Source organism: Cnephaeus nilssonii (assembly GCF_951640355.1).
Source record: "Cnephaeus nilssonii genome assembly, chromosome: 2".
NCBI lineage: Eukaryota > Metazoa > Chordata > Mammalia > Chiroptera > Vespertilionidae > Cnephaeus > Cnephaeus nilssonii.
This window is the reverse complement of record NC_137073.1, coordinates 23,366,705-23,391,319: the sequence shown is the minus strand read 5'-3', so window position 1 is coordinate 23,391,319 and position 24,615 is coordinate 23,366,705. Positions and strand designations below refer to the sequence as shown.

At 49.8% G+C, this 24,615-nt stretch overlaps 1 protein-coding gene across 4 annotated transcripts in view; it reads right to left on the bottom strand.

The window, feature by feature from the left end:
• Window positions 1-24,615, bottom strand: part of SNX29 (sorting nexin 29) — a gene marked incomplete at its 3' end in the record, with an annotated part of 449,820 nt that overhangs the window by 141,966 nt on the left and 283,239 nt on the right. For all 4 annotated transcript variants that reach the window (XM_079795284.1, XM_079795286.1, XM_079795285.1 and 1 more), the window contains one exon: window positions 18,898-19,014. In XM_079795284.1, the coding sequence (XP_079651410.1) occupies window positions 18,898-19,014 (117 nt within the window). The remainder of the gene's footprint in view (window positions 1-18,897; window positions 19,015-24,615) is intronic.

The following is a 24,615-nucleotide window of genomic DNA, read 5'->3' as shown; positions in this document are numbered from 1 at the left end:
TGCACCTGCACACTAGGAAGGCCCCGTGCTCTGCACCTGCACACTAGGAAGCCCCCGTGCTCTGCACCTGCACCTGCACACTAGGAAGCCCCTGTGCTCTGCACCTGCACCTGCACACTAGGAAGGCCCCGTGCTCTGCACCTGCACACTAGGAAGGCCCCGTGCTCTGCACCTGCACACTAGGAAGCCCCGTGCTCTGCACCTGCACACTAGGAAGGCCCCGTGCTCTGCACCTGCACACTAGGAAGCCCTGTGCTCTGCGTCTGCACCTGCACACTAGGAAGCCCTGTGCTCTGCGTCTGCACCTGCACACTAGGAAGGCCCCGTGCTCTGTGTCTGCACCTGTACACTAGGAAGCCCCCGTGCTCTACACCTGCACACTAGGAAGCCCCGTGCTCTGTGTCTGCACCTGCACACTAGGAAGCCCCCGTGCTCTACACCTGCACACTAGGAAGCCCCGTGCTCTGCACCTGCACCTGCACACTAGGAAGCCCCCGTGCTCTACACCTGCACACTAGGAAGCCCTGTGCTCTGCGTCTGCACCTGCACACTAGAAAGGCCCCGTGCTCTGCACCTGCACACTAGGAAGCCCCCGTGCTCTGCACCTGCACCTGCACACTACGAAGCCCCTGTGCTCTGCACCTGCACACTAGGAAGCCCCGTGCTCTACACCTGCACACTAGGAAGCCCTGTGCTCTGCACCTGCACCTGCACACTAGAAAGGCCCCGTGCTCTGCACCTGCACACTAGGAAGCCCCCGTGCTCTGCACCTGCACACTAGGAAGGCCCCGTGCTCTGCACCTGCACACTAGGAAGCCCCGTGCTCTGCACCTGCACACTAGGAAGGCCCCGTGCTCTGCACCTGCACACTAGGAAGCCCTGTGCTCTGCGTCTGCACCTGCACACTAGGAAGCCCTGTGCTCTGCGTCTGCACCTGCACACTAGGAAGGCCCCGTGCTCTGTGTCTGCACCTGTACACTAGGAAGCCCCCGTGCTCTACACCTGCACACTAGGAAGCCCCGTGCTCTGTGTCTGCACCTGCACACTAGGAAGCCCCCGTGCTCTACACCTGCACACTAGGAAGCCCCGTGCTCTGCACCTGCACCTGCACACTAGGAAGCCCCCGTGCTCTACACCTGCACACTAGGAAGCCCTGTGCTCTGCGTCTGCACCTGCACACTAGAAAGGCCCCGTGCTCTGCACCTGCACACTAGGAAGCCCCCGTGCTCTGCACCTGCACCTGCACACTACGAAGCCCCTGTGCTCTGCACCTGCACACTAGGAAGCCCCGTGCTCTACACCTGCACACTAGGAAGCCCTGTGCTCTGCACCTGCACCTGCACACTAGAAAGGCCCCGTGCTCTGCACCTGCACACTAGGAAGCCCCCGTGCTCTGCACCTGCACCTGCACACTAGGAAGCCCCTGTGCTCTGCACCTGCACACTAGTAAGCCCCGTGCTCTGCACCTGCACACTAGGAAGCCCTGTGCTCTGCACCTGCACCTGCACACTAGGAAGGCCCCGTGCTCTGCACCTGCACACTAGGAAGCCCCGTGCTCTGCACCTGCACACTAGGAAGCCCTGGGCTCTGCACCTGCACCTGCACACTAGGAAGGCCCCGTGCTCTGCACCTGCACACTAGGAAGCCCTGTGCTCTGCGTCTGCACCTGCACACTAGGAAGGCCCCGTGCTCTGCGTCTGCACACTAGGAAGCCCCCGTGCTCTGCACCTGCACACTAGGAAACCCCCGTGCTCTGCACCTGCACCTGCACACTAGAAAGCCCCCGTGCTCTGCACCTGCACACTAGGAAGGCCCCGTGCTCTGTGTCTGCACCTGCACACTAGGAAGCCCCCGTGCTCTGCACCTGCACACTAGAGAGCCCCCGTGCTCTGCACCTGCACACTAGGAAGGCCCCGTGCTCTGCACCTGCACACTAGAAAGCCCCCGTGCTCTGCACCTGCACACTAGGAAGGCCCCGTGCTCTGCGTCTGCACCTGCACACTAGGAAGCTCAGAGACGGAGTTATCCAGATCCTACTGCAGATCCTCGGCTGGTGTCGAGGGCTCAGAGCTCAGGAGCTGACGTGCACAGTGTACAAGTGCGTCTCAGCCTACGCCTTTCTCACAGCCTGTCTTTGTCACCAGAGTGACTTTGATAGGCGCCAGGCCTGGAGGCCAAGGTGCAGACCTGGCCCAGTCCAAAGCGGCTGGTTTCCCCTTGGAAGCCTGGCTCCTTCTCCATCTCCAAATACACAGGTCACCCTCCAGGCTCTGAGCTGAATCCTAAGGGAACAAGCAGAAGCTCAGACATTTTGAATTCTAATCCAGGCTCCCACTGGTAGAGAAGTCACCTGGCTTCAGTAAACCTTGGTGTCTTCCTCGCCTATCCCATGGCAACCAGCCTCTGACTGTCCTACTAGACAGAGTAACAAAGATGGTGGGGGACGAGGGACCAACATGTGTCAAACACCTACAATGTGCCGAAGTATTCGTGCATTTAATCCTCAGATACTATGAAGCAAGTATGACCGCAATCACAGGCCCCTCCCCCTCTGACCCCAGCCTCTCTGTATGGCTGGCTCCTCTCTCATCTTCCCAGGCCCAGCTGAAACTGAATTCCTGAGATGCCTTCCCTGACCAACAAAACTAAACACTGCCACCTTCATGACTCACGTTGTTCAGCTGGCAACAACTCCATTCCGGTTTATCTGCACACTAGTAGCCCGTTTGCACGAAGATTCGTGCAATAGACCTTCATTCACCTGGCTGCCTGCACCAGTTTTCTGCCGGCACTGGGGACCCAGGCCTTGGCTGTGGCCACCGCCTTCTGCCTTTTTCAGGGTCGGGGCTTGGCCCCGGGCAGTGGCTTTGGGCTCAGCCACACCCAACATCCCTGCTAAGGATCGCAGGAGCCGACCCCCAGTGGTTTCCTGCGATCCTTGCAGGCTCCCCGCTGGTGCCCAAGGCCGAGAAAGCCTCGGGCTCGGCCGCACCCAGCATCTCTGCTACGGATCGTAGGAGCCGACCCCCTGGTCGTTGCCTGTGATCCGTGCAGGCTCCCTGCTAGTGCCCAAGGCCAGGAAAGCCTCCGCCCCAAGGCTTTCCCGGCCTTGGGCTCCGCCACACCCCAACGTCCCTGCAACGGTTTCCTGGTGGGCGTGGTTGGTGGGCGTGGCTCGGTTGGTGGGTGTGGCTTGGGCGTAGCGAAGGTGCGGTCAATTTGCATATTTGTCTATTATAAGGTAAGATTGGTCCTCCTGGGAACTCCCACGTCTATTCTCACCATGACACATGCCATCCTTGCCTAGCACCCGGCACACCATGGGCACGGAATGAGCATGTGCGGCTGGTTAAAGGAACGAATGATAAAATGGAAGCTGTGTTTCCACACAGAAATGTCAATCCACTCATAAACCCCTCTGTAGCACATCCCCAATCTCCATGCATGATAAGGATACATTAGTTTGGAGATCAGAATAACCAGAGAAAGTGAATCGTAGTCCCTCTTCTAATTACAGGGCTCACTGTTCAAAGGAAAGGCAACAAGCAGATGTGACAGCAGCGAGTCTTTGTCCCAGTCGTGAAATCACACCCGCAATCTATGTTTCCAGATGCACTTTCTCACTCATCCCTTTTCAACTAGCCTTCCCTTGAGCAATTAGCTCTCATTTTGCACTGCCAAAATCTATCTCCCATCCCGCCAACACCCCTGCTTTCTCATCTCATGTTTCAATAAGGAGCAAACTGTGAATGGCATGGCTCTGCCGTCCAGCGTGGCTGCTGTGAGCATTAAGTAGCCTGGGCTTCCCTTGCCTCCGGAGGCGGCCGGCCTGGGTCTGGACCACTTCCAGGGTTCCATGTGTATGTTTGTTCATTGGTTCTTTCGTTTTATAGATGTACAATTAGAGGTATCAGAGCCACATGGGGTTTAAAGTCAGCTGAGATCTAAGACTTTCTGCTGGGCGTAAAGAACTGGCAAATAGGAGTTTTAAAGTTTTTTATTCTACCTCTGGGCAGCCCTGGAAGCCTGCACGAAGGCAGACTATCACACCTCCGTGCTTTGTTTTCATGTGTCTGTTTTTCTCAAAAGACTGAGAGTCTTGAGAACAATATTCTCAGAGCCCAAGACGTACCAGGCACATACTGATCGCTGAAAGAATGTTCCCAGTGGATGGACAGACAGATGAACAGGTGGGTCCATGAATGGGAGGAGAACCGGAAATGAGAGGGAAGGAATGTGAGAAAATCATCTAATTTACTAAGATGGACATCTCATTTCTTTCCAGGTAGTCAAGATACATGAACAACATATGGACAAGGACACCTATACAAGGGCATTTACTGCAACATCATTCATGGCAATAACAGCCTGGAAACAACTAATGAAATGGTTACCTAAGATACGGCTCCAGTGCGAGCCAGCCTGCACAGCTACTGCAGGGAGAGCACAGATCGCTGCTAACTGGGGGTGATCTCTAAGGTTTATTGTCAAATGGCAAAAGCCAGACACAAAACTGCATGTCAGGCGAGCTCCTATTTTCCTGAAGCAGCTGGGAGGTGGGTACTCATGTGATTGGATGTGCAGTTATCATTTCCAGAGACACAGAAACTGCCAACTGTGGGCGCTGTGAGCAAAGGACAGTGAGAAGCAAGGCACAGGGGCAAGAGGAAGATTTATTTTTTACTGTAAAACTTTATACCTTCTACATTTTTACCATGTATGTGAGCTGTTACCCTTCTGAAAAATAAGTGTAACAACCTTGACATTTTAAATTACAAGAAGAAGTGTTATGTCTAAGACGGGGAAAAACACCCAGCGACTGCCTCTGAGAGAGGCGTGGGGACAGTGGGGAAGGGACCGTTCTGGGAGGAGGGTAACGTTCTACGCCTTGAGAGGAAGGCGGGCCACACAGGCTTGTGCCCTTGTCAACACTCAGTGGCCACACAATTAAAAGGTGTACATTTCAATGTATATAAATGTTATCTCAAACGAAGAAAAAACTACAAACAAAAATATTAAACTCCAGAACGCACACTTTAGTATTTTGGACGAAATGAAAACTAAAATGTGCAGCTTACTTTGCATCAGAAAAAGAAGACGACTTGATGGGCGCAGGAGGGAGCGGGGAGAGGAGGGGAAAGCGGGTGCCGTCAAATGTTGGTGGCAGCAGCCAGGGGATGGGGACACGGTGCTCGCTGTGAAAGCCTTCCATGGAACTATTTCACATTTTTCCAGAGAAAATGGTGGGAAAATATGTTTTGATCAACCATGCAGAAAACAACAGAACTGTCTTTCTATTCTCTGCATAGAAAATGACATTATAATATCAGTGTCCTATTACGGGGCTAGCAGAGCACAGCCTCTGTACTTAAGGTTGTCAGCCTTCAATGTGGGGGAAGCAGTGGAGATGTGTCGGATGGTTAATTAATAAAACTGTCATATTTATCTGGATTCTGAGATATTGGTGGTACTTATCAGCTCTTTAAAAATGATGATGTATTGTGATTTCTTTCCCCGTTCTAAATAAGTGCTTCCATTTGTAGACAAGGCCTGGCGTGAGACTCGGGCCGGCTGGGCCTGAGCTCGGACGTGGCTGCGGGGCCTAGAACAAGCCACCACCCTTCTCTGGGCCCGTCCTCCTGTGAAGCAGCCCCTGTGGGGTTGCTGTGAGGCTTCAACACGACCCTGCGAGGACCATCCCCTGCCCAGCGCCTGGCAGAAACAGCTGCTTGGTGAGTGGCAGCTGCTCTCATTATCTGTGGACAGAGTGCAAGGGTGTTGGACAGAACAGACCGGTATGGGGCCCCGCGGCCCTCACCCGTGAGTGGGGGCCACCGCTCCATTCCCCACATGCACAGGCTCCCCCGTTGTTCGGGTGCTTCCTCACAGGCTCGCACCAAGCACCAGGGCGGCCTCAGGGAATGGAGACAAAGCTGGGCTCAGAAGCACTCAATCCCCCAGGAGAGATGCCTTTCAGTGCCCATCCACATAATTAATTTCATGTCACAGTGGGAAAGTCTGCAGAGAGGAGCTGGGATAACAGGGGGCTGCCCAGGGGATGAGGGAACGTGGCCTGGAGGGAAGGTGGCTGGGCTGAGGCTGGAGCATGGGGAAAACAGCCGGTCCCTCACCTCTGCTCAAATCCAGGGGAGCCACTGAAGGGAATTCCGCAGGGAGAGACGGGCAAGCTCACGTTTCAGTAAGCCACTAGGAGCCAGGCAAGGGGGACAAGCCAGGAGGCTGCTACACACACACACACACACACACACACACACACACACACACACACACACCATCTAGACTATGCACATGAGATAATATGCCAACCTCTCTGCCCATCACCTTTCATCAACAGATTTTTTAAAGCTTACTTGTAAGAAAAGTACTAATTAACAACTGTCTACAGTTTCACTAGGCTTAAATTGCTAATATAAAGTTATTCTTAAGTTATGAATTTTTAGCCAATCTCTAGTGAAAGACTTGGGCCTATAAGGATGAGTTGAAAGCATTTAACTAATCCACGCCTGCTCTGCCACAGATGAGGAAACCAAGGCCTGAGGATGAAGTAGCAACCTCAGTGGTCGGGTGTCCTGACTGCAGACTTCTCGCCACATGGGGGGAGGGGCTTCTTACCTGCTCCTGACAGACCCCCAGGGACACTAGGACCTACCCATGGGCTCAGTGCCCTGTCCCCCCAATGCCCTGCTTCAACAAGTTCTGGCTCTACTTTGATCCTTTACCCATCTGAGAAGAGCTACTCTTAAGGGTTACACAAGCATGATTTATTTAAAGGGGAAAAAAAGTTTAGAAAACACTAAGCTGCCTCATTCACTCTCATTTCACCCTTAAGTCCCATAAAATAACCAAAGAAACTGAGGCACAGAGCAACCAAAAGATGCCAACAAAGCATAGATGTGTAAATTTTAGAATCCAAACCCGCTCTCACTAGTACTGTGGTGAAACTATAGAGTAAATGTAGGATTTCCTTCAAAACACTGCACACACAACTGGAACTGTCACTTAGAAATCAGCAGGGAGCAGTGTGTACGAGCATTAAGGTATCAAAGATGTTTAGGCAGCGGGTCTGAGGAGCCTGTTATTACAGACAGCAGTGGCTCTGGCTTATCTGGGCTGATCTGCGGGAGACTTCAGACTGCAAGGACAACAGAAGGTATCGCCATGTCCATCACCTCAAATGCTGTCTTCTTGCAAACAGAACACCCCTCGTGAGCTTCCACGGGCATATGCGTCACTGGGAAAACCCCTCCAGGGCAGAGACTGTGGCTCATTCACTTTTGCACTTCCAGTCCCTGAACCCAGTACGTCCCCATATTTCCCTACCAGGGGTCGGTAACTATGGATCCAGTTCCCTGGTATGACAATCCTCGGGAACACCCTTCAGGAAATACACATCCAGGTTCGCTTTCTGCCGCTGGCGTGGCTAAGCCCACTCCAGGTTCCTTCCTTACACAGTTCCCCACACATGCACCTTTCACAGTTCACAAGGTGCCCCCACTTGGTAAAAGCCTTTTGACCCTCACATCCCCTCTCACAGAGGGAGCTGAACGCTGCCACTGCACTGTGCGTGGTGTCCATCACAGCACCGCCTATGTGCATGGAGGCATCGGCTTACTTCCTCCTCCCTCCAGGGCTGCAGGCTCACTGGGTCCAGGCTGCGCACTAACTCACCTCAGAATGCCCAGGGCCTGTCCTGGTGCCTGCCAACAGGGTAATAATCCATGATGACATTTATTTTTCTATCTGAACAGAAACATCTGGAAGGGTAAGCACCCAAAACATCAGGATGGTTATCTCTGGGGTGGGGAATGGAATTGAGGGTCATGGCCAAAGGGATTTTAGCATCCGAATGTTGGCATTGAGAATGTATTCATGCATGACTTGTGCCTTTCAAACATGTTTTTAATAGCAGCTATAGTCGATTAAACGGTGGCCCCCAAATGGCTATGTCCACATCTCAAGTTCTGAAACCTATAAATGTGACTTACTTGAAAAAACTATTTTTGCAGATGTACTTAAGTTAAGGATCTCGAGATGAGATCATCCTGAATTATCCAGATGGGCCCTAAGTCCAAAGAAAAGTGCCCTTATAAAGAGACACACAGAAGAGAGACACACAGAGAGAAAAAGGCATGTGAAGACAGAGACAGAAATTGAAATGATGTGGCCACAAGCCAAGGAATGCGGGGTGCCACCAGAAGCTAGAAGAGGTAAGGAAGGATCCTCCCAGAGCCTCCACATGGAGCATGGCCTTCCTAACCCCTTGATTTCAGAGTTCTAGCCTCCAGACTGTTAGAGAGCATGTGTGTGTTGTTTTGTTACATTTCTTGGCCTCTTACTTGGTACCAGGCCATGTTACACATTTCAGATACATCATCATCCTAATGGGTTGATCATCTTCATTTTGCAGATGGGGAAACTGAGATTCAGAGAATTGATGTAACTCGCTCAAGTTCAGTCAGGCGTGGAATCAGGCAGTGTGGGGGCCAAGTCCATACAGGACTAGGACACCATCTCAAAAGAGCACGGCTTTCCAGTTACGGAGGTCTAGGCTTGCACTCTGACTTGGCTGAGCCTCACTTTTCTCAGTTATAAAGTGGGAAATAATACCTCCCTGCCAGGCTTATTACAGATTAGATGAAAGGATGAAACACGGCAGCCGGTGCATGCATCCCACGGACTGGCACAGAGGAGGTGCTCGGTATCTTCCGAAGGGACGAGTAAGGGAGGGTCGGCGTGTTATTCTTTGGTAGCGACAGTCAAAAGGCTGGGGCAGGGGGTGGTTCAAGGAATGCTCCTCCAGGAGGAACACAATGACTGGAGGTACAGATCATTTCCTGAGTTCACCCCCTTCCCCCATCCACTACGCTGTCAGCTCTTGGAAATGCCATGTGGGTGGGTGGTGGGTAAATAAGTTTCACAGAACAGTTCAGGCAGCTGATTGACCTTAGGAGCCACAGAGCAAGACTGAAAGGTTACAGCTTTGCTAGCAGACAGTGAGAACGTCTTCCTGGAGCAGAGCTCTTGGTCCTCAGGCTCACCTTTTTTAGTTATAAAAAGTCCTTAAGAAGGTATTTCACTTGCTATGCATAGAAAGCAAACAGAATCCAATGAAAACAAGGCCTGATTGAATTCTAAGTGACAGAGGCTCTCAATCCGGTTGAGTCAGATCACCTGAGGCAACTGGAATGCCTGGCCCCACTTCAGAGATTCTCCTTCAGCCGACCCCGGGGCTGAGCCTGGGCATGCAGCCCGGGCATGCAGGCCTCTAGACACCATGGCTCACCAGCACCATGACCCTGAGCCCATACTCGCTTCATCGGGGCATCTGTGCTGCCTGAGACTGCACCAGCACTGCTGAACGGAAACTGAAGGGGGAGCATCCTCTCCTCGCTACCAAAGTCCACGTATTCACACCTGACTCTCAAACTACCTGCAACCATCCTGCTACATGCCTAAAAACCTCAGAAAACACAGATCTGACACAGCAGGACCATCTCCCTGGGAAACCCACCTGTGTGATCTCTCAGAACGCAGAGATGCTGACAGTAGGTACTCGTAGGTTACGGCTCAGGCAGGGGCTCAGCTGGGTACCCCCTCCCCCACACTGCAGACTGTGAGGGCCCAGGGGACAGTCCAAGGCCTGTTCGCTGGCTGCCAGTGTCATGTCGGCATCTGACGAAAGAGGATGCTAAGTCTACATCCAGTGAACGCATAACTGAGGTGCCAAAGCACTGGGTCTCAGGGTGTGGGTAAGATTCAGACTACTGTCCAGGGCAGAAGTGATATTCCACAGGGGATGGGCAGGGGGCAAGTCTTCTCTAGTCAGCCCTGGCTCTTCCACCAACAGCTCCTCCAAATAAGCTCTGGCTTGTTCCGACAGCCACAGCCTCTCTGTGACTGACAGGTAATTTCATACCCAAATTGGAAAGCATTTAAATGGAGACATCAGGAAAACCAGGGTGGGAGACATATGATCGCTCCTTGCACATGACAGCAAATAAAAAATGAAAACAGCCAAGTTGATCATCTTGTGACAAATAAATTCATGGTCCCTTGTCCTGTGTGGAATTGACACAGAATATTTTGTTTCAGTTAAATTCACCAAGTATTTTCTGGGCATCCATAGTCTGAATGCTATGGTGAGAAGTAGGAACTAATATTCATTCATTCCACAAAAATTTAAAACTCTTTACTAGCCCGGAGGACACAGCCAAGTATAAAAGTGGACCAAGATGGAGACAATGAATAAACAACTCTATGCCAAGTAGTGATAAGTGCTCTGAGGAAAAATAAAGCAGGCGCTATTTTATTCAGGGGCACGGTAAGGCGGTATTTGACCCTCTACTTCGGATGGTTTAGAGGCATTTTCTCGTTTAATTCAAACTTCACACAACTCTCTGATGAGCATCACCAGTTCCCTTTAAAGATGAGGGCATGAGACTCTGAGAAAGTAAGAGACTTACCAACTCCAGCACTTACTAGGCAGAAGGACTTGGGGACATTATCTTACTGGGCCTTAAGTTCCTCATCTCTACATGGCGACAGGAGTACCTACCTCAAGGGCTTGCTACTCCATATAAAACACCTGGGAAAGCATTTGGTACATAATAGGCATTCAATTAATGTTACCTACTGTTCAGGTTGGAGCGTAAATGCCACTCCCACTTTTAAGGACTTCGTTATCTGAGGGAGAAGCCAAAAGATACACCCATGAAACTAGTGGCTGATAATACCCATAAACAAACCATGCTGATTTATAACATCAACCCACTGCCTAACAGGCTCATCCTTGAAGACCCAAGTCCCACATCTCCTCTTTGAAGCCTTCCATGACCAATCCCAGCAGTTCATTAAGACACCATGGTGTCACCATTCCACCTGATAACTGACATAACTCTATTATTTCTTTATTAATTCATTCATTCAACAAATATGTTTCAAAAGCCAGACCCACATCAGACACCATGGCAAATATGTGTTAACTTGGTCTGTGTCCCCCACGGGACAACAAACTTCTTGGGGATGGAGAAAATTAACTGGGTATAGTTCAACAGAGCAAATTAATTAGTACCTAAGGGCCACATTTAGAAAGTAGGTAAAGTGGGTAGTCCAGAGGGAAAAAGAGATTAGGGGGATTTAGAGGAAGTTCAAAATAAAAACAACTCAGTATTGACAGAGCCCTAAGGACTTTCTTAAAGAATGAGCTAGACCTTGCAGGACAGGGAAGAGTGGGGAGTAGAAGCCAACATATGGAGAAAGCCAAGCCCAACAACATGAACAGTATAAATGGTGCCATGTATATAAGAGATGCACGCCTCTCTGTATGTAAATGCATAACAAATATCTAGGACATATACCAAAGTTTCATTATAGGAATCTCTGGGAGAGGGACACATGTTTTGTCCTCTATTTTGTTGCACATTATTTCAAAAATAGATTATGTAATTTAGAAAAAAATTTAAAGCACATCTTCTGAAAGACAAAAGGTAGAGAAACAAGACACCAAAGGTAGAAGGAAAAGCAAATGGTAAGGGATAGGACTCCGTGGCCAAAGGGGCAATAGCAAGAGGTGAGGAAGAAGGGGCGAGTCAGTCCTGCTCCAGCATCTGCCAGATTATTTTTAAATCACAGCCAAAACATTTCTGCACTGCACCGAGGCACTGAGAGCACCAGCTGGCTGTGAGCCCCACCGTAACAGGGTGGGAGACGAGTCCCGTTGGAGGAACACACACACTCATGCTGGCAAAGGTGATGATACTCCTGGACAGCCAAAAAAAAAAAAAAGCCACTTTTCCAGAAAAGAAATAAAAATCTAAGGGGACCGGAGGCTTTTCTGACTTTAGCAAAAGCCCTGGCCAAGTCAGACCTCAGATGCCTGGCTGGCCACATCAGTCACAGAGCAAGCTGCAACCACCCACTTGGGCGTGGACAAGGCCCTTAGATTTTCAGCGGCCGGGAGAATACCGTTCAAAGCCTGGTCAACAAAAGCATTGTCCTCAAAACCAGAGCAGCAGCTATGCAGACCCCAGGGCAAGAAGGCTTAGGAACCTCATGGGCAATTCCAAGAGGGTGCCCATCCCTCCAGAAGAGGGCATTTCTAAAAGAACACAAAAGGGGAACCAACAGTTTGGCTTTTTGTCCCTTAAGCAGGTATCCCTTTACTCAGATGCACCTGTTCCAATCCAACCATGTGACCAGCTGGTCTGCTGGAAGAGACAGCAACATAATGTATACATGATGGGCTCTGGATTCCATAAACCAGCTGGCAAGGGACACAATTGCCATGAAACATACAGCAAAAACAGCATTTTTTTTACTGAAGATATATAAACCCACGTCACGGAGGTGAGGACAGCTTTCAGAACAAACTATATGATCCTTTTGATGTGCAAATGTCACTCAACTAAAATCACTCACTTCCCATCTCAGCCCTAAGTTAATGATGGGCCAGAAGAGAAGGAAGTAGAGATGAGCCTTTTTTAAAAGATTATTTTAAAAAAAAGAAGAAATCTAAAAAAGCATGTAGAAAGTCACATGCAATTGGTGGAGAAGGTAAGACTAACCAGAATGGAACTCTACTGTCATGGAGAAATTATCATTAATAATAAATACTAAGTAATAAGTATATATATTTAGTTAGGTTAGAAGGTTTTTACAAGTATAATCATGTGGTTATTATGGATCCCTAGAAATATTGTGTGCTAATTTAGCAGAAATAGAATAAGTTAAATTAGGATTTAGATGGATAGTCTTGGTCGTAAGACTTACAAGGCAGGGTGGAGACAGAATGAAGGGACTGGGAGAGCCTACATTCAGACGATGACAAAAGGACACGAGTCAAGGACAGTGCTGCAGTCTGACCACAGGGACCGACAGAGGTCCAGTCCCAGACCAGCCTAGACAGGATCCCATGTGCTTGCCCCAGTCACAGGAACCACTTTTCCATGCTAATAACTTTCTACTGAGAAACCTACATGCCAATCAAATATACAGGGTCAGGAGCCAAGCAACCCAGGTCTTCAGGTTGCTACCTAGGGGATCTTGAGGTCACTACCTGAGGGGAGGCAGGAGGCTGGGAGGGGGCGGGGTCTGGGGGCATCTTCCATGAAGGCAAAGAGAGAGATCAAAGCTAACTTATCAAATGAGTAAGAGCAGGCCCTGCTCACACCAATAATGACCGTGTGCCATGAGCTCAGGATTTAGATTCATCCGAACCTGAGCACCTGGGTCAGGTGAAAACAAAAGAAGGAAGGGCAAGTGCATCTCAGGAAGGACTTGGTGGTAAGTAAAAGGGGAGCGCACAGGGCTGTGAGCCCCAGAGCATCCTGGTTGCTGCTGCTGGTCATCTCTCGTCTGGTGGGGCTCCAGGGGTGGCCTCATAGTCCCGGCCTCTGCTTCTTCAGAATCTGCGACAGGAAAGGTCTCAGAGGTACCTTTTCCAGACCTCAGTCTCCAAGCCTAGTCACATGCAATCAAAGCAAAGAAACGCAAGTCACACCAAGCGTATTCTGGTCTTTGACCTGGTCAAGGGTACAGTCCACATTGTCCACGTCTGCCACATCCCCACCGTGTATCCCACACTTTGTATGTGACATCACAAGAAACACAAGTGGCCAGCAGGCAGACTAAGCAGGTGTAGAAATTCCTCCCTCGCCCCACAGCTGGTTGGCATGGAGCACAGAGTGTATAAACCCTGATAACTCTGTTCCTTGCCAGTGCTTCCTATTTGCAGCAATGTGGGGGACCGGCTGTGAGCAGCTAGCACACCTGCACTTGCCAATAGACACACAACTCTCATCTTAATGGAAATGTTATTTTAAAGTCCCATACCCATAAGCCTTGGGGAGCCAGGCTCTGCCCACCCAAACCCTACACCAGTGATGGGCAACCTTTTGAGATTGGTGGGTCAAACTTCGCCAAAAAACTGAGCATAACTCGGGTAGTGTGTCACTTTGAGGAAAAAACATTATTTCGCAAATGTTTCATCCTCAGGAGCAGCAAATGTTTCATCCTCGGCATGCGGCCACCTCAGTGGCCGCGTGTCATCAGAAATGGCTACGCGTATCAGTGCTGACACGCGTGTCATAGGTTCGCCATCACTGCCCTACACTGTAGCCCCCAGAGCTTCCCAGTGGAGCCCAGCTACCCACGGTGATGAGCAAGCCAGATGTAAATGGGACGAGAGGGCATCCCAAGCACATGTGGGAGGAAAGCCCTGTGACCCAGGAGCGCTCCGAGGTACAGGAAGTATCTGCTTTACCGTCCAGGGGTGTGTGGTCACGTGGGGTATTTGCCCCGGGACAGAAAACCCTGGGTGGGCCCAAATTCGTTCTGCAAGCATCTTTCCAGGTGAGTTGTGTCAAAAATGAGTATTTCTGAGCTAAGCCTCTATGTGAGACACATTTTTAGTAGCCTCTCTTTAACGATACTTTTTAAAATAATTCCTCCAAGACAGCAGGCAATCGGAACACAGTGTCAGGGGCTGGGTTACAAAGCTGCCTGGGATCTGGAACGGGGCGCCGAGCTTCGGTGGGACCACAGCCAGTTTGGTGCTTGATCGCCAGATAGTCCACAAGTGCCACCAGCTGAACAATACATCTCTTATTAAATCTCTTATCATCCTGACTTAAACAGCATCAGCCTTCGGGTGAGCCCGCTCCCTCTGAAGGTTTTAAAGATACCAAGAAAGTCCCAGGAAACATTTTTTTCCCCAAGTGAACTTCTCACAGAATTGGGATGAGTTTTTTCACTGATCTCACTCCTGAATTTTTAATCACTTGTCTTTCTCTCCCACCAGCTCAGTCATTTCACCCGTGGCGGGAAGGAGACCCATGGAAACGCCAAGCTGCTTACGGCAAGTCTCTTCTCCAGCAGGATCCAGGAAGGCACCTTTCTGGGTCAGCAAATGTGTGGCCAACAGTGTCACCACAGACACTACAGGTGCCGGCCAGGCTCATACATCAAACCTGCATGTGACCGTGTGCCAGCCTGAGAGGAGGGAAGCGAACACAGTCGCTGTCTCAGGGGAGCTGTCCTCAGCCCACAGGTGAAAGACAGAAAATTCAACACAGCATGGTTATACAGAGTGACAAATGCAGGGGCGCAAAGTGCACGGAAACACGGGTGCGGGCCAGCCAGGTGCTGGGAGGGGAGGTCTGCGAAGGCATTCGTTCGTGGGAGTGGATTCCACTGAAAGCCCCATCACAGGACCGCGTGCAAAACACAAAAAGTCTTGGGCAATGAAGAAATGAAAGGATGTGTGGTTCCTCCAAGACACTGCAACGAACAGCAGCTATCATCCTGACAGAGTGATGTAAGTTTATGGAACTGGAGACAATGGGAAGGGAAGAGACAGTGAGGCAGGCGCAGAGAAAGATTCAGGCATGGGGGAGAAACAGAGACAGACTGCGGCCAACACGCACAGAGGAAGGGAGAGACGGAGCTGCAGATAAAGTCAGACAGAGGCAGGCCAAGAAAGAAAAGCAGAGAGAGAGGTAGGTAGCGAGAGAGGACTAGAAAGAGAGAACACAGAGGCAATAGAAGAAACTAAAAGGCAGATAACACACAGAGAGAAACAGAGCAAGAAGGAGAACAGAGCACCCGGGAGAAACCCGGAACCACCTGGCCTTTGAGAGGCAACGTGAAAGAGGCCCAAAGTGCCCGGGGTCCGGTGCTGCAAACATGACTGAGACCCAGGCCAGCTGGGGCGTGAGGAGGAGGCCAGTTGGACCCGGACTGAATGTAGCCTGTCACCTCCAGTGGACGGAGGGCAGGCTCACTGCACCCCACAGCCACACAATGTCACCTCCTCTCCTCCAAGCCCTGCAGATCCCATACCCAGGAAGGCTCATGAGACAAAGCAGGCTTCCATGACCTCCTTGCCAGCCGGTGCATGGGGAACTGACATGATACGCAATGTAGCCCTACCTTTCCCACATGCACACCTTGGAAAGCATCTTAGGAAAGATGCTCCTTGGGGAAATAATTGTGGGAAATGACACATACAATGTATGCTATATCTACCCCTTCGGAGAGCAATGAGCCACTCTGGGGGGAAGTCCCACAGCAGAGAAACCTATTCAACACCCTTCAATCCAACATGTTCAATCTTATTCCATCACGGATCTGAATCTTTAAAGCCACCCAGAGTGTCGTGCCTAGAGAAAAACAGACACTAAGTTTTCCTTGAAATTAAGAGAGAGAGAGAGAGAGAGAGAGAGAGAGAGAGAGAGAGAGAGAGAGAGAGAGAGAAGTAAGCACTATGGCGTTAAAGCATTTTGGTGCCACCAGGAGGCTGCATGCCTTGGGGTAGGTAAGTCATGCCTTGAAATCAAACTGCACCTCAGTTTGCTCAGCTGAAAAATGGATCTAATAAATAACACAGGGTTATTCTGAGGAGGAGAGGATAAAAATGCATCCAACCCCAAGCACACGGTAAATGGCTAACAAAGGTGGTTCCCTCCCCAAATAAGCACGGGAGGGGAGAGGGGAGAGCAGTGACAGGAGGAACAAACCAACAGGCTGATGCTTTGAGTCAGGGCAGCGATTACAGAAACCTCAGGTCAGACCACATGGGGCCATCTCTTCGCTTAAGTGGAGTGAGCCACTTGAAGGTAGTTGGAACAGAGACCCACCAAAGAAAACAGGAATCCACTGCAATTATACTTTGCTTCCCCCATGAGAACAACGTCCATTTAGTGAATTGTTTAGTCTTCCACTCTCCCTGTGCTGTGACCTTAATTGACCTCTATGTCTTACAGGTTCTATTACCCTGTCTCCATTTATTATGCAAAATAGGAGCTCTTGTCCCAGAGAATTTTCAGGGCTGTAATCAAATCTTGTTAAAAGGTAAAAATAAAACAAAACAAAACAAAAAAACTCCACACTCATTCACATCTTATAGGGGGTGGGGGGAGGGAGAAAATAATGAGGCCAGAGTTCTAAAAATATATTCAGAGAAAGAAAAGGAAAAAATTCAACCCTAAATCCCAAACTCCTTCTTAAAATAAGTTCTTTAGCTTAAAAGTCTATGAGAAGAAACTTTCCCTCTGCCTATCTTTAAGAAAGATTATTATGTGGTCCATGCCGTCCTTTTCTGCTCTATGAAATAAAGTTCCCATTTAGCAAACATTTAGTGAGCACCCACACAGTGCTAGGCGCTGGGGATTCACAGATAAAAGCAGGGTGGGGCTCTGACCGCCTGACCACCACTGAGTTGTTTTATTGGCAGCATCTCAACAAGCTGCCCAATGAGGCTGCTGCTACGTGACTCCCCATTGATCAAAGAGGAAACTGGGGTTTCCAAATAAAGAGACACAGTTCTGCCCTTGAGGCGCTCAAACACTGTCAGTCTGGGAGGGAGTCTAATCCAGGGGCTGCAGAGAGCCAGGCCAAGTGGAAACAGGGAGGAGAGGCTGAGACTCCCAGGACAAATGCCTCTCACAATTAAAAGGAAGATGGGCTCCAGATCTGTAATGGAATTTGAAATTTCCTCCTTCCTTTTGCCCCAGCTGTCTGATGGGGGAGATGAGAAGAGTGGGCCTGAGGGAAAGGTGTGCTCTAACCACTGAGTCCACCAGCTAGGGTGATATTTGAGGGAATAAAGGAATTATTGGTAATAAAGGAAAGACAGTGATATCATAATTATATTTTCATGTGTGTGTGTGTGTGTGTGTGGAGAGAGAGAGAGAGAGAGAGAGAGAGAGAGAGAGAGAGAGAGGAAGAGAGGGAGGGAGGGAGGGAGGGAGGGAGGGAGGGAGGGAGGGAGGGAGGGAGGGAGGGAGGAGGGAGAGAGATGTCTATAGATGAAATATCTAGTATTTGATTAAAATAATACAGAAAGGGGAAGCAGGCATGGGTAGCTTCAAAAAGATTGGCCAGGATAAATAATAATTCAACTTATTATTAATGGGTACATACAATGGATATGTAAAAGGCATTATACCAATCTCCTAACTCTGAGCATTTAACATTTGACATAACAAAAAGTTTCTAGATGAAAAACTATTATAAATGGGTTTGAAAGGACAAAATGCTCTCAGCAGCATGGTCTGTAATAGCTAAGTATTGGCAAGAATCTCAATGTCAGTGGACATGAGACTGGATTAAAAATAATGTGGTATTTCATTCAGCAGAGAACTAAAGAGTCAAGAAAGTGAATTAACCCGATCAGGAGTTCTCAACGAGGGTGACTTTGCCCCCCAGAGGACATCTGGCCATGTCTGGAGACATCTTTGGTTGCCATGTCAGGGTGGGGTGCTACTGGCCTCTAGTGGGTAGGGATCAGGGATACAGCTAAACATCCCACAATACACAGGACACCCCTCCCCTCACCCCCTTCAAAAACGTATACAGCCCAAACTATGCAGAGTGGCGCAGTTTAAAATATCTATATCAGATCTATATGGTCCTCAGACCATAGTACTGAATTAAAAACAAACAAAAACAAGGGGCAAAGAGATATGTATAAGTAATAGCATGTAGGTAAAAGTTACACAAAACCAAGACTATTTATTGCTCATGGGAATTTATCTATGTAGTAAAGTATAAAAATATGGAGGGAAAGGCTATATGCCAGCCTCAGATCATTGACAACAAGGGCAGAGGCATGATATACTGCAAAGGGGCTTCAACAGAATTTGTAGCATTTATTTCATTTATTTTATCCTACCTAAAAAAAGAAAAGCAAGTGTGGTTAAAGGTTAATGTACAGAAAAGCTGGATGTTGGGCACATGAGTGCTCACTTTTTAGTCTCTTTCCCTTCACGTTGCTTAACAATGAACAGACTAAGCAGCGGGGCTGTGGCCAGGAAGGGCTGGGTGGACAGACAGAGACGGGGCAGAGTGGCGTGGCTGGGGCATCTTGAGGTCACTCACCGGTCCCCGGAGGTCGATGAGCTCCTGCCTCATCTGGGACACGAGGGCTTCCTTGGCCACCAGGGCCCGGTGCAGGCGCTCGTTGAACTCGATCAGCTCTCCGTGCATCTCCGCCACCTGGAACACACAAGACCAGACAGTGAGGCTCCGAGGGCAGGGCCTTCCCAGGACTCGCCCACCTCCTCTGGGCCCACACCTGTCAGTAAGGCATCAGCAGGTCGTTGGGCTGGAGAGGTAACACTGGTCACCTACGGGCTACACAATCCAACCGTGCATGAACACATTTATTTACTTGGTTGGTTTAAACACCATGGAATCGACAGTCCACAATTTATGGTCAGAACACAGCTGTATCAGGTCATTTTTGTACCTTGGGCTTTTATTATTAACTAGAGGCCCAGTGCACGAAATTCGTGCACGGGGGTGTGTCCCTCACAGCCCAGCCTGTACCCTCTCCAATCTGGGACACCTTGAAGGATGCCCGACTGTCGGGCATCCCTCTCACAATCCAGGACTGCTGGCTCCCAACCCCTAAACGGGCAGTCGGGCATCCCTCTCACAATCCAGGACTGCTGGCTCCCAACCGCTCGCCTGCCTGATTGTCCCTAACTGTTTCTGCCTGCCAGCCTGATCATACCCTAACTACTCCCCTGCCAGCCTGATTAACGCCTAACTGCTCCCCTGCCAGCCCAATTGCCCCTAACTGCCCTCCCCTGCCGGCCCGGTCACCCTTAACTGCCCTCCCTTGCCGGCCTGATTGCCCCTAACTGCCCTCCCCTGCTGGCCTGGTCGCCCCCAACTTCGCTCCCCTGCAGGCCTGGTTGCCCCTAATTGTCCTCCCCTGCAGGCCTGGTCGCCCCCAACTGCCCTCCCCTGCTGGCCCGGTCACCCCTAACTTTTCTCCCTTGCCAGCCTGATTGCCCCTAACTGCCCTCAATGCAGGCCTGGTCACCCCCAACTGCCCTCCCCTGCAGGTCTGGTTCCCCCCAACTGCCCTCCTCTGCCGGCCCAGTCACCCCTAACTTCCCTCCCTTGCCAGCCTGGTTGCCCCCAATTGCCCTCCTCTGCTGGCCCAGTCACCCCTAACTGCCCTCCCCTGCAGGCCTGATCACCCCCAACTGCCTTCCCTTGCATGCCTGGTCCCTCTCAACTGCCCTCCCCTGCTGGCCTGATTGCCCACAACTGCTCTCCTCTGCCGGCCATCTTGTGGTGGCCATTTTGTGTCCACATGAGGGCAGCCATCTTTGACCACATGGGAGCAGCCATCTTGTGTATTGGAGTGATGGTCAATTTGCACATTACTCTTTTATTAGATAGTATGAACACTTTTCTATTCAAGGTTTTCTTTCTAATCTGAGTTATGTCCCACTAGTGGCATAATTAGAATAACTGACCATTTCTGTTCATCGGGGCCTGGGTTCTGAAAACCAAAAAAACAGAACCAGAGCCTTATTGAGATGGTGTGGGTGCGGGTGCGGGTGACAGACATAATGTGGCAGCACAGCTACCCTTCGGTCACTGCTTCTCTTAAGCCAGGAAATTGCATCCTATGCACTGCATGTTCTTCCTCACACCAGCTCTGCAGGGCGGGGATTGCTATTCCCACCTTAGGAAGAGAAATGTGTTGAAGTTTAAGGCACGGGGCCAAGGTCAGATAGCTAATAAAGGGCTGACTCTGGAGCCTGGGCTCCTGACCACTAGGCAACCTGACACATCCTGCCACTCACTGTGCCCAGAGGTAACCCAACCAGGCCTGCTGTGAGCACTCAAATTTTTCCACATTCATGCAATACTCTTAGCTGATCCCAAATGTTTTAAAAATGGGGGCAGCCATAAGATAACCTATGATTGATGTACAGAATGAACAACAGATCTTTCCAGCAGTGACTTACAAAAAGCACAAAGATGTCCTATATGGTCAAGGCACTTACAATAGATACTCTATATAATGCATACTAGTAAATATCAAACCATTTGCAACAAGTACTTTACATAACATAGAAAATGTAATATCAGACTTAAGAAGCTTTTTAAAAAAAGGCTTGCGGCCCGAATGGGATGGCTCGAATGGTGGACCTATGAAACAGGAGGTCATGTTTCCATTCCCGGTCACAGCACATGCCAGGTTGCAGGCTCAATCCCCTGTAGGGGGCGTACAGGAGGCAGCTGATCAATGATTCTCATCACTGATGTTTCTATCTCTCTCTCCCTCTCCCTTCCTCTCTGAAATCAATAAAAATGTATTTTTTTTTTTTTAAAAAAGGATTGTTAACCTGAGTCTTAATGCCTCAGGAGGAATAAAGGGAGCCCTTCTTTTTTGGATAGGTTGATATATATAAAGGATAAAAGGCAAAAAAGGAAATACATCATAATATTAACATTCGTCAAAGTGCATTCTTTCTACTCCTCCTTACTTCTTAGTTTGCTAATAAGGTGCGCTCTTTCATTAATCAGCCAGAATTACCACTTAGACTCTTAGAATTAAAACTCTTCACATGGAACCGAAGGGAGCCACCGTGCAACCAGCGTGAAATGTGTGAGGCTCCGGCTGTAATCCTGAGGCCGCCACACTTGCTCTGGGAGCCCCACTCTGGGAAGGGCACCCTCTGCCCCTCAGGCGCCCCCTCTCAAATCCCTGTGAAATGCACAAAAGACCCTGCAAGACTGTGCGAGGAGCAAGGGAGAACGAGCTGCTGAGCCTGCACACAGCCTTCTTCACTGTACAGACCTAACGTTAATATTCTCAGCTGCCTTCTTCCTTCTGTATAAAAGCAGCTGAACACTATCTGTTTGGGCTTTTCACAAATAAATACAGTATCACTAACAATGCCTGTGTGGTTCTCCACGTGGTAACCACATAACCCTCCGTGAGCTTCCTCAGGCTGAGCATCCAGTTATCTCCCTGTTAGCAGGAAACACATGACTGGTGATATTAATGCTGAATACCTGCTACTATGCCCCCACAAATTCAAGCTTTAAATAAATGCCACTCTCATTTCCAATGCAAAGCAGGCTTTTGCTTTGTTTTTATTTTGCTTTTCAGTGGGAGCCAGCATGTTAAAACAATTTCCCGTAAATGCATAAAACATCAAAACATCCCAGCCTCCCGTGGTGTTTATGGTGAGCTGTCAAAGCCCTGCTTCTCGTTTGTAGCCAGGAAAGTGCGTTGACCACGTCAGGGAGGGCGTTCATTCCGCTAGGGGTTGGGGTGGACCAATGGCACTGCGGACACACATCGATGAAATCATTTCCAGCAGCCATTGCCTGCAGTGCTCGATGTTACTAAGCTCAGCTCTGAGATTCTGAATTTTCATATCATACATCCCTACATATAGCAATTGATATAAACAGCTCTCATCTTACAAAACTGTACTGAACTTAACTGTCCTCAAATAACGCTTTCCAAATTCTGGAATAATTAGAAACGAGTTCAAAACTCAGAGTGAGCCTTGGAAGAGGAATCTGAGATCACAAAGAGCGCCTATTGTCACAAAAATAAAGACAGGCTACACCACCACTGCCGGCTGGAATTTCTACTAGGTTCTGAGGGCACGTACAGGTGTCATCTGACCTCATTCCTTATTTTCAACAGCTACAGAGAATCCCAGGGAACAGACAGAGGCAATAGGTGCCCTCCGATTCATTCTCTGCCAAGCAGGCAGAGCGATCTTCCCAAACAAGGTCGGATACTGTCACCTGCTGTTTAAAACCTTCAGTGCTTCCCACTGTCCTAAGGCCATAAGAGGCCTGCGAGATACGCACCAGCCTCTCTGACCCTCCCTCTGCCCCTCCCTCTGTGTCTCACTGACTTCCATGCAATCTCCTATCTTCCATACCATGCTGAGCGGCAGGTCACCCAGGAGACAGAGGAGAAAGGCACACTCAGTGGAGGAAAGATCGGGTGCCCAGGCTCAGAGGCTGACAGGGGGGCAGTTGACAGACTCTGGTGCAAGACAAGGCTGTGCTTGATCACAGCACCATGTGCCTGGTACCAGTCACTAACCTCCGAGCCTGTGCTATTCACCTGTAAAACCATCCCGACTCCCTGGGCCACTGTGTGGTGGAAATGAGCTACTAGCAGGCCCAGCGCCATGTCTGGGCCTGGCGAATGCCCGTGAACGAGAGCTGGTTTGCACGCTGGGTGATCACATAAAGGGAAATGGAGGAGAAGGACAACAGGGCTCCCGGAGCCAGAGGGACAGGGCCATATGTGCTGCACCAAGGAGCTGGGGCAGCTCTGCAGACTCAGTCCCCAAAGTGCAAATGCCACCAACAGGACTGTGAGCCATATGCCAGGTGTGGCTCTTGGTGCTGGGAGGAAAGTCACGGTTTCACATCCTGAAGGTCAAATCAGGTAAAGCTCAGAGAGAGAGGGAAACTTGGAAGGAAGACGGGGGTCGGGAAGGCCTCCCCGGAGGAAACATTGAGCAGCCACTTCTCCAGTCGGCCTTGACACATGCCAGGCAGCCTCCCCGGCCACTCTGCACCCTAACTCACTTTAGGCACTCACTATGCTCTGCACCACCAACGCTCAGGGCCATTCTGAGAGTCTGCCATATTTCTTCCTACTCTCAGCACTTTTATTCCCTTGAAAACTAATCTGAAAGCAGTTAGGAGGAGGTGCCATTTGGCAACACCAATGGCAGTGACAAATTAAAAGCAAATACCAAGCGGAGGTATACTAATCTCCGCTGACGCAGATTCAAACCCCGACCAGCGTGGGCCAAAGGGCTAAGCACGGAGCCCTGATTCTCTGAACGGCCCAAGGAGACCACCTGGCTGGCAGAAGGCATGCTCCGGAGTTGTGCTTGGAAAGTGCACACCCCATAATTAATACGGTGTAAATGCTTACCACTCACCACCTGGGTTTCATGCTTGAGGTTGGTGAGAAGAGGGTAAAAAAATTTTAAGAAGTTTAAGTCATAGGGCTGTTTGGCAACATCTATCAAACTTTTAAAATCCCTCATCTGTGACTTGGCCAGTCCCTGCTGGACAGTTATCCTGCCCCTGTATTTATACATGTGCTCAGAGCAGGAGTTTAGTTCCAAATGCTGGAACCTACCCCAATGCCCAACCACCGGGGAGGGATGAAATAGATCAGGCTCAGCTCCCTTGTCCGAGGTCTGGCCCAGGCAGACATCACTAGACGACTGCAGCACTCATTCCTCAGGAAGACGCCCAGGTAGCCCCCATTTGCTGGCTCACACAACACCCATTTGGTGTCCCTGGCATAAGGGATGGAGGGAAGGCGTCACCAAGACGGTGGCATCTGAGTTGGGCTTAGGAAGATAAGGCCTTTGGAGCTTCAGCGACTGAGCAATCATTCCAGCTGGAGCATCAGGGAAGATGATCTCCAAAAATCATGTGGCTGTGAAAAAGCTTTTAAGTCTGTGAAAGTCCCAGAATTATCATAATTACCTGCCAAATCATGAAAGGATTATAAATTTTAAAAAGAATGCCTCTGGCATTTCCTTTCGTATAGAATGTTCTATCTAATCACATCCCAGCAAACCATGCATGGCCCTCCGTCGGCTTCCTAATTAGACACTTCCAGATTAATTAGATCAAGACACTCCCACTCCCCAATTTTAAGAGCAACCGAAGCTCTTCTTGGTCATGTACCCAACTCTCCCAGAATGTTCACTTAGATGCCTCAAAATCAACCCCCTTTGACAGAACGCACAGCTGGGCTGGGCCCATTTACCCGGCTGTGGAGGG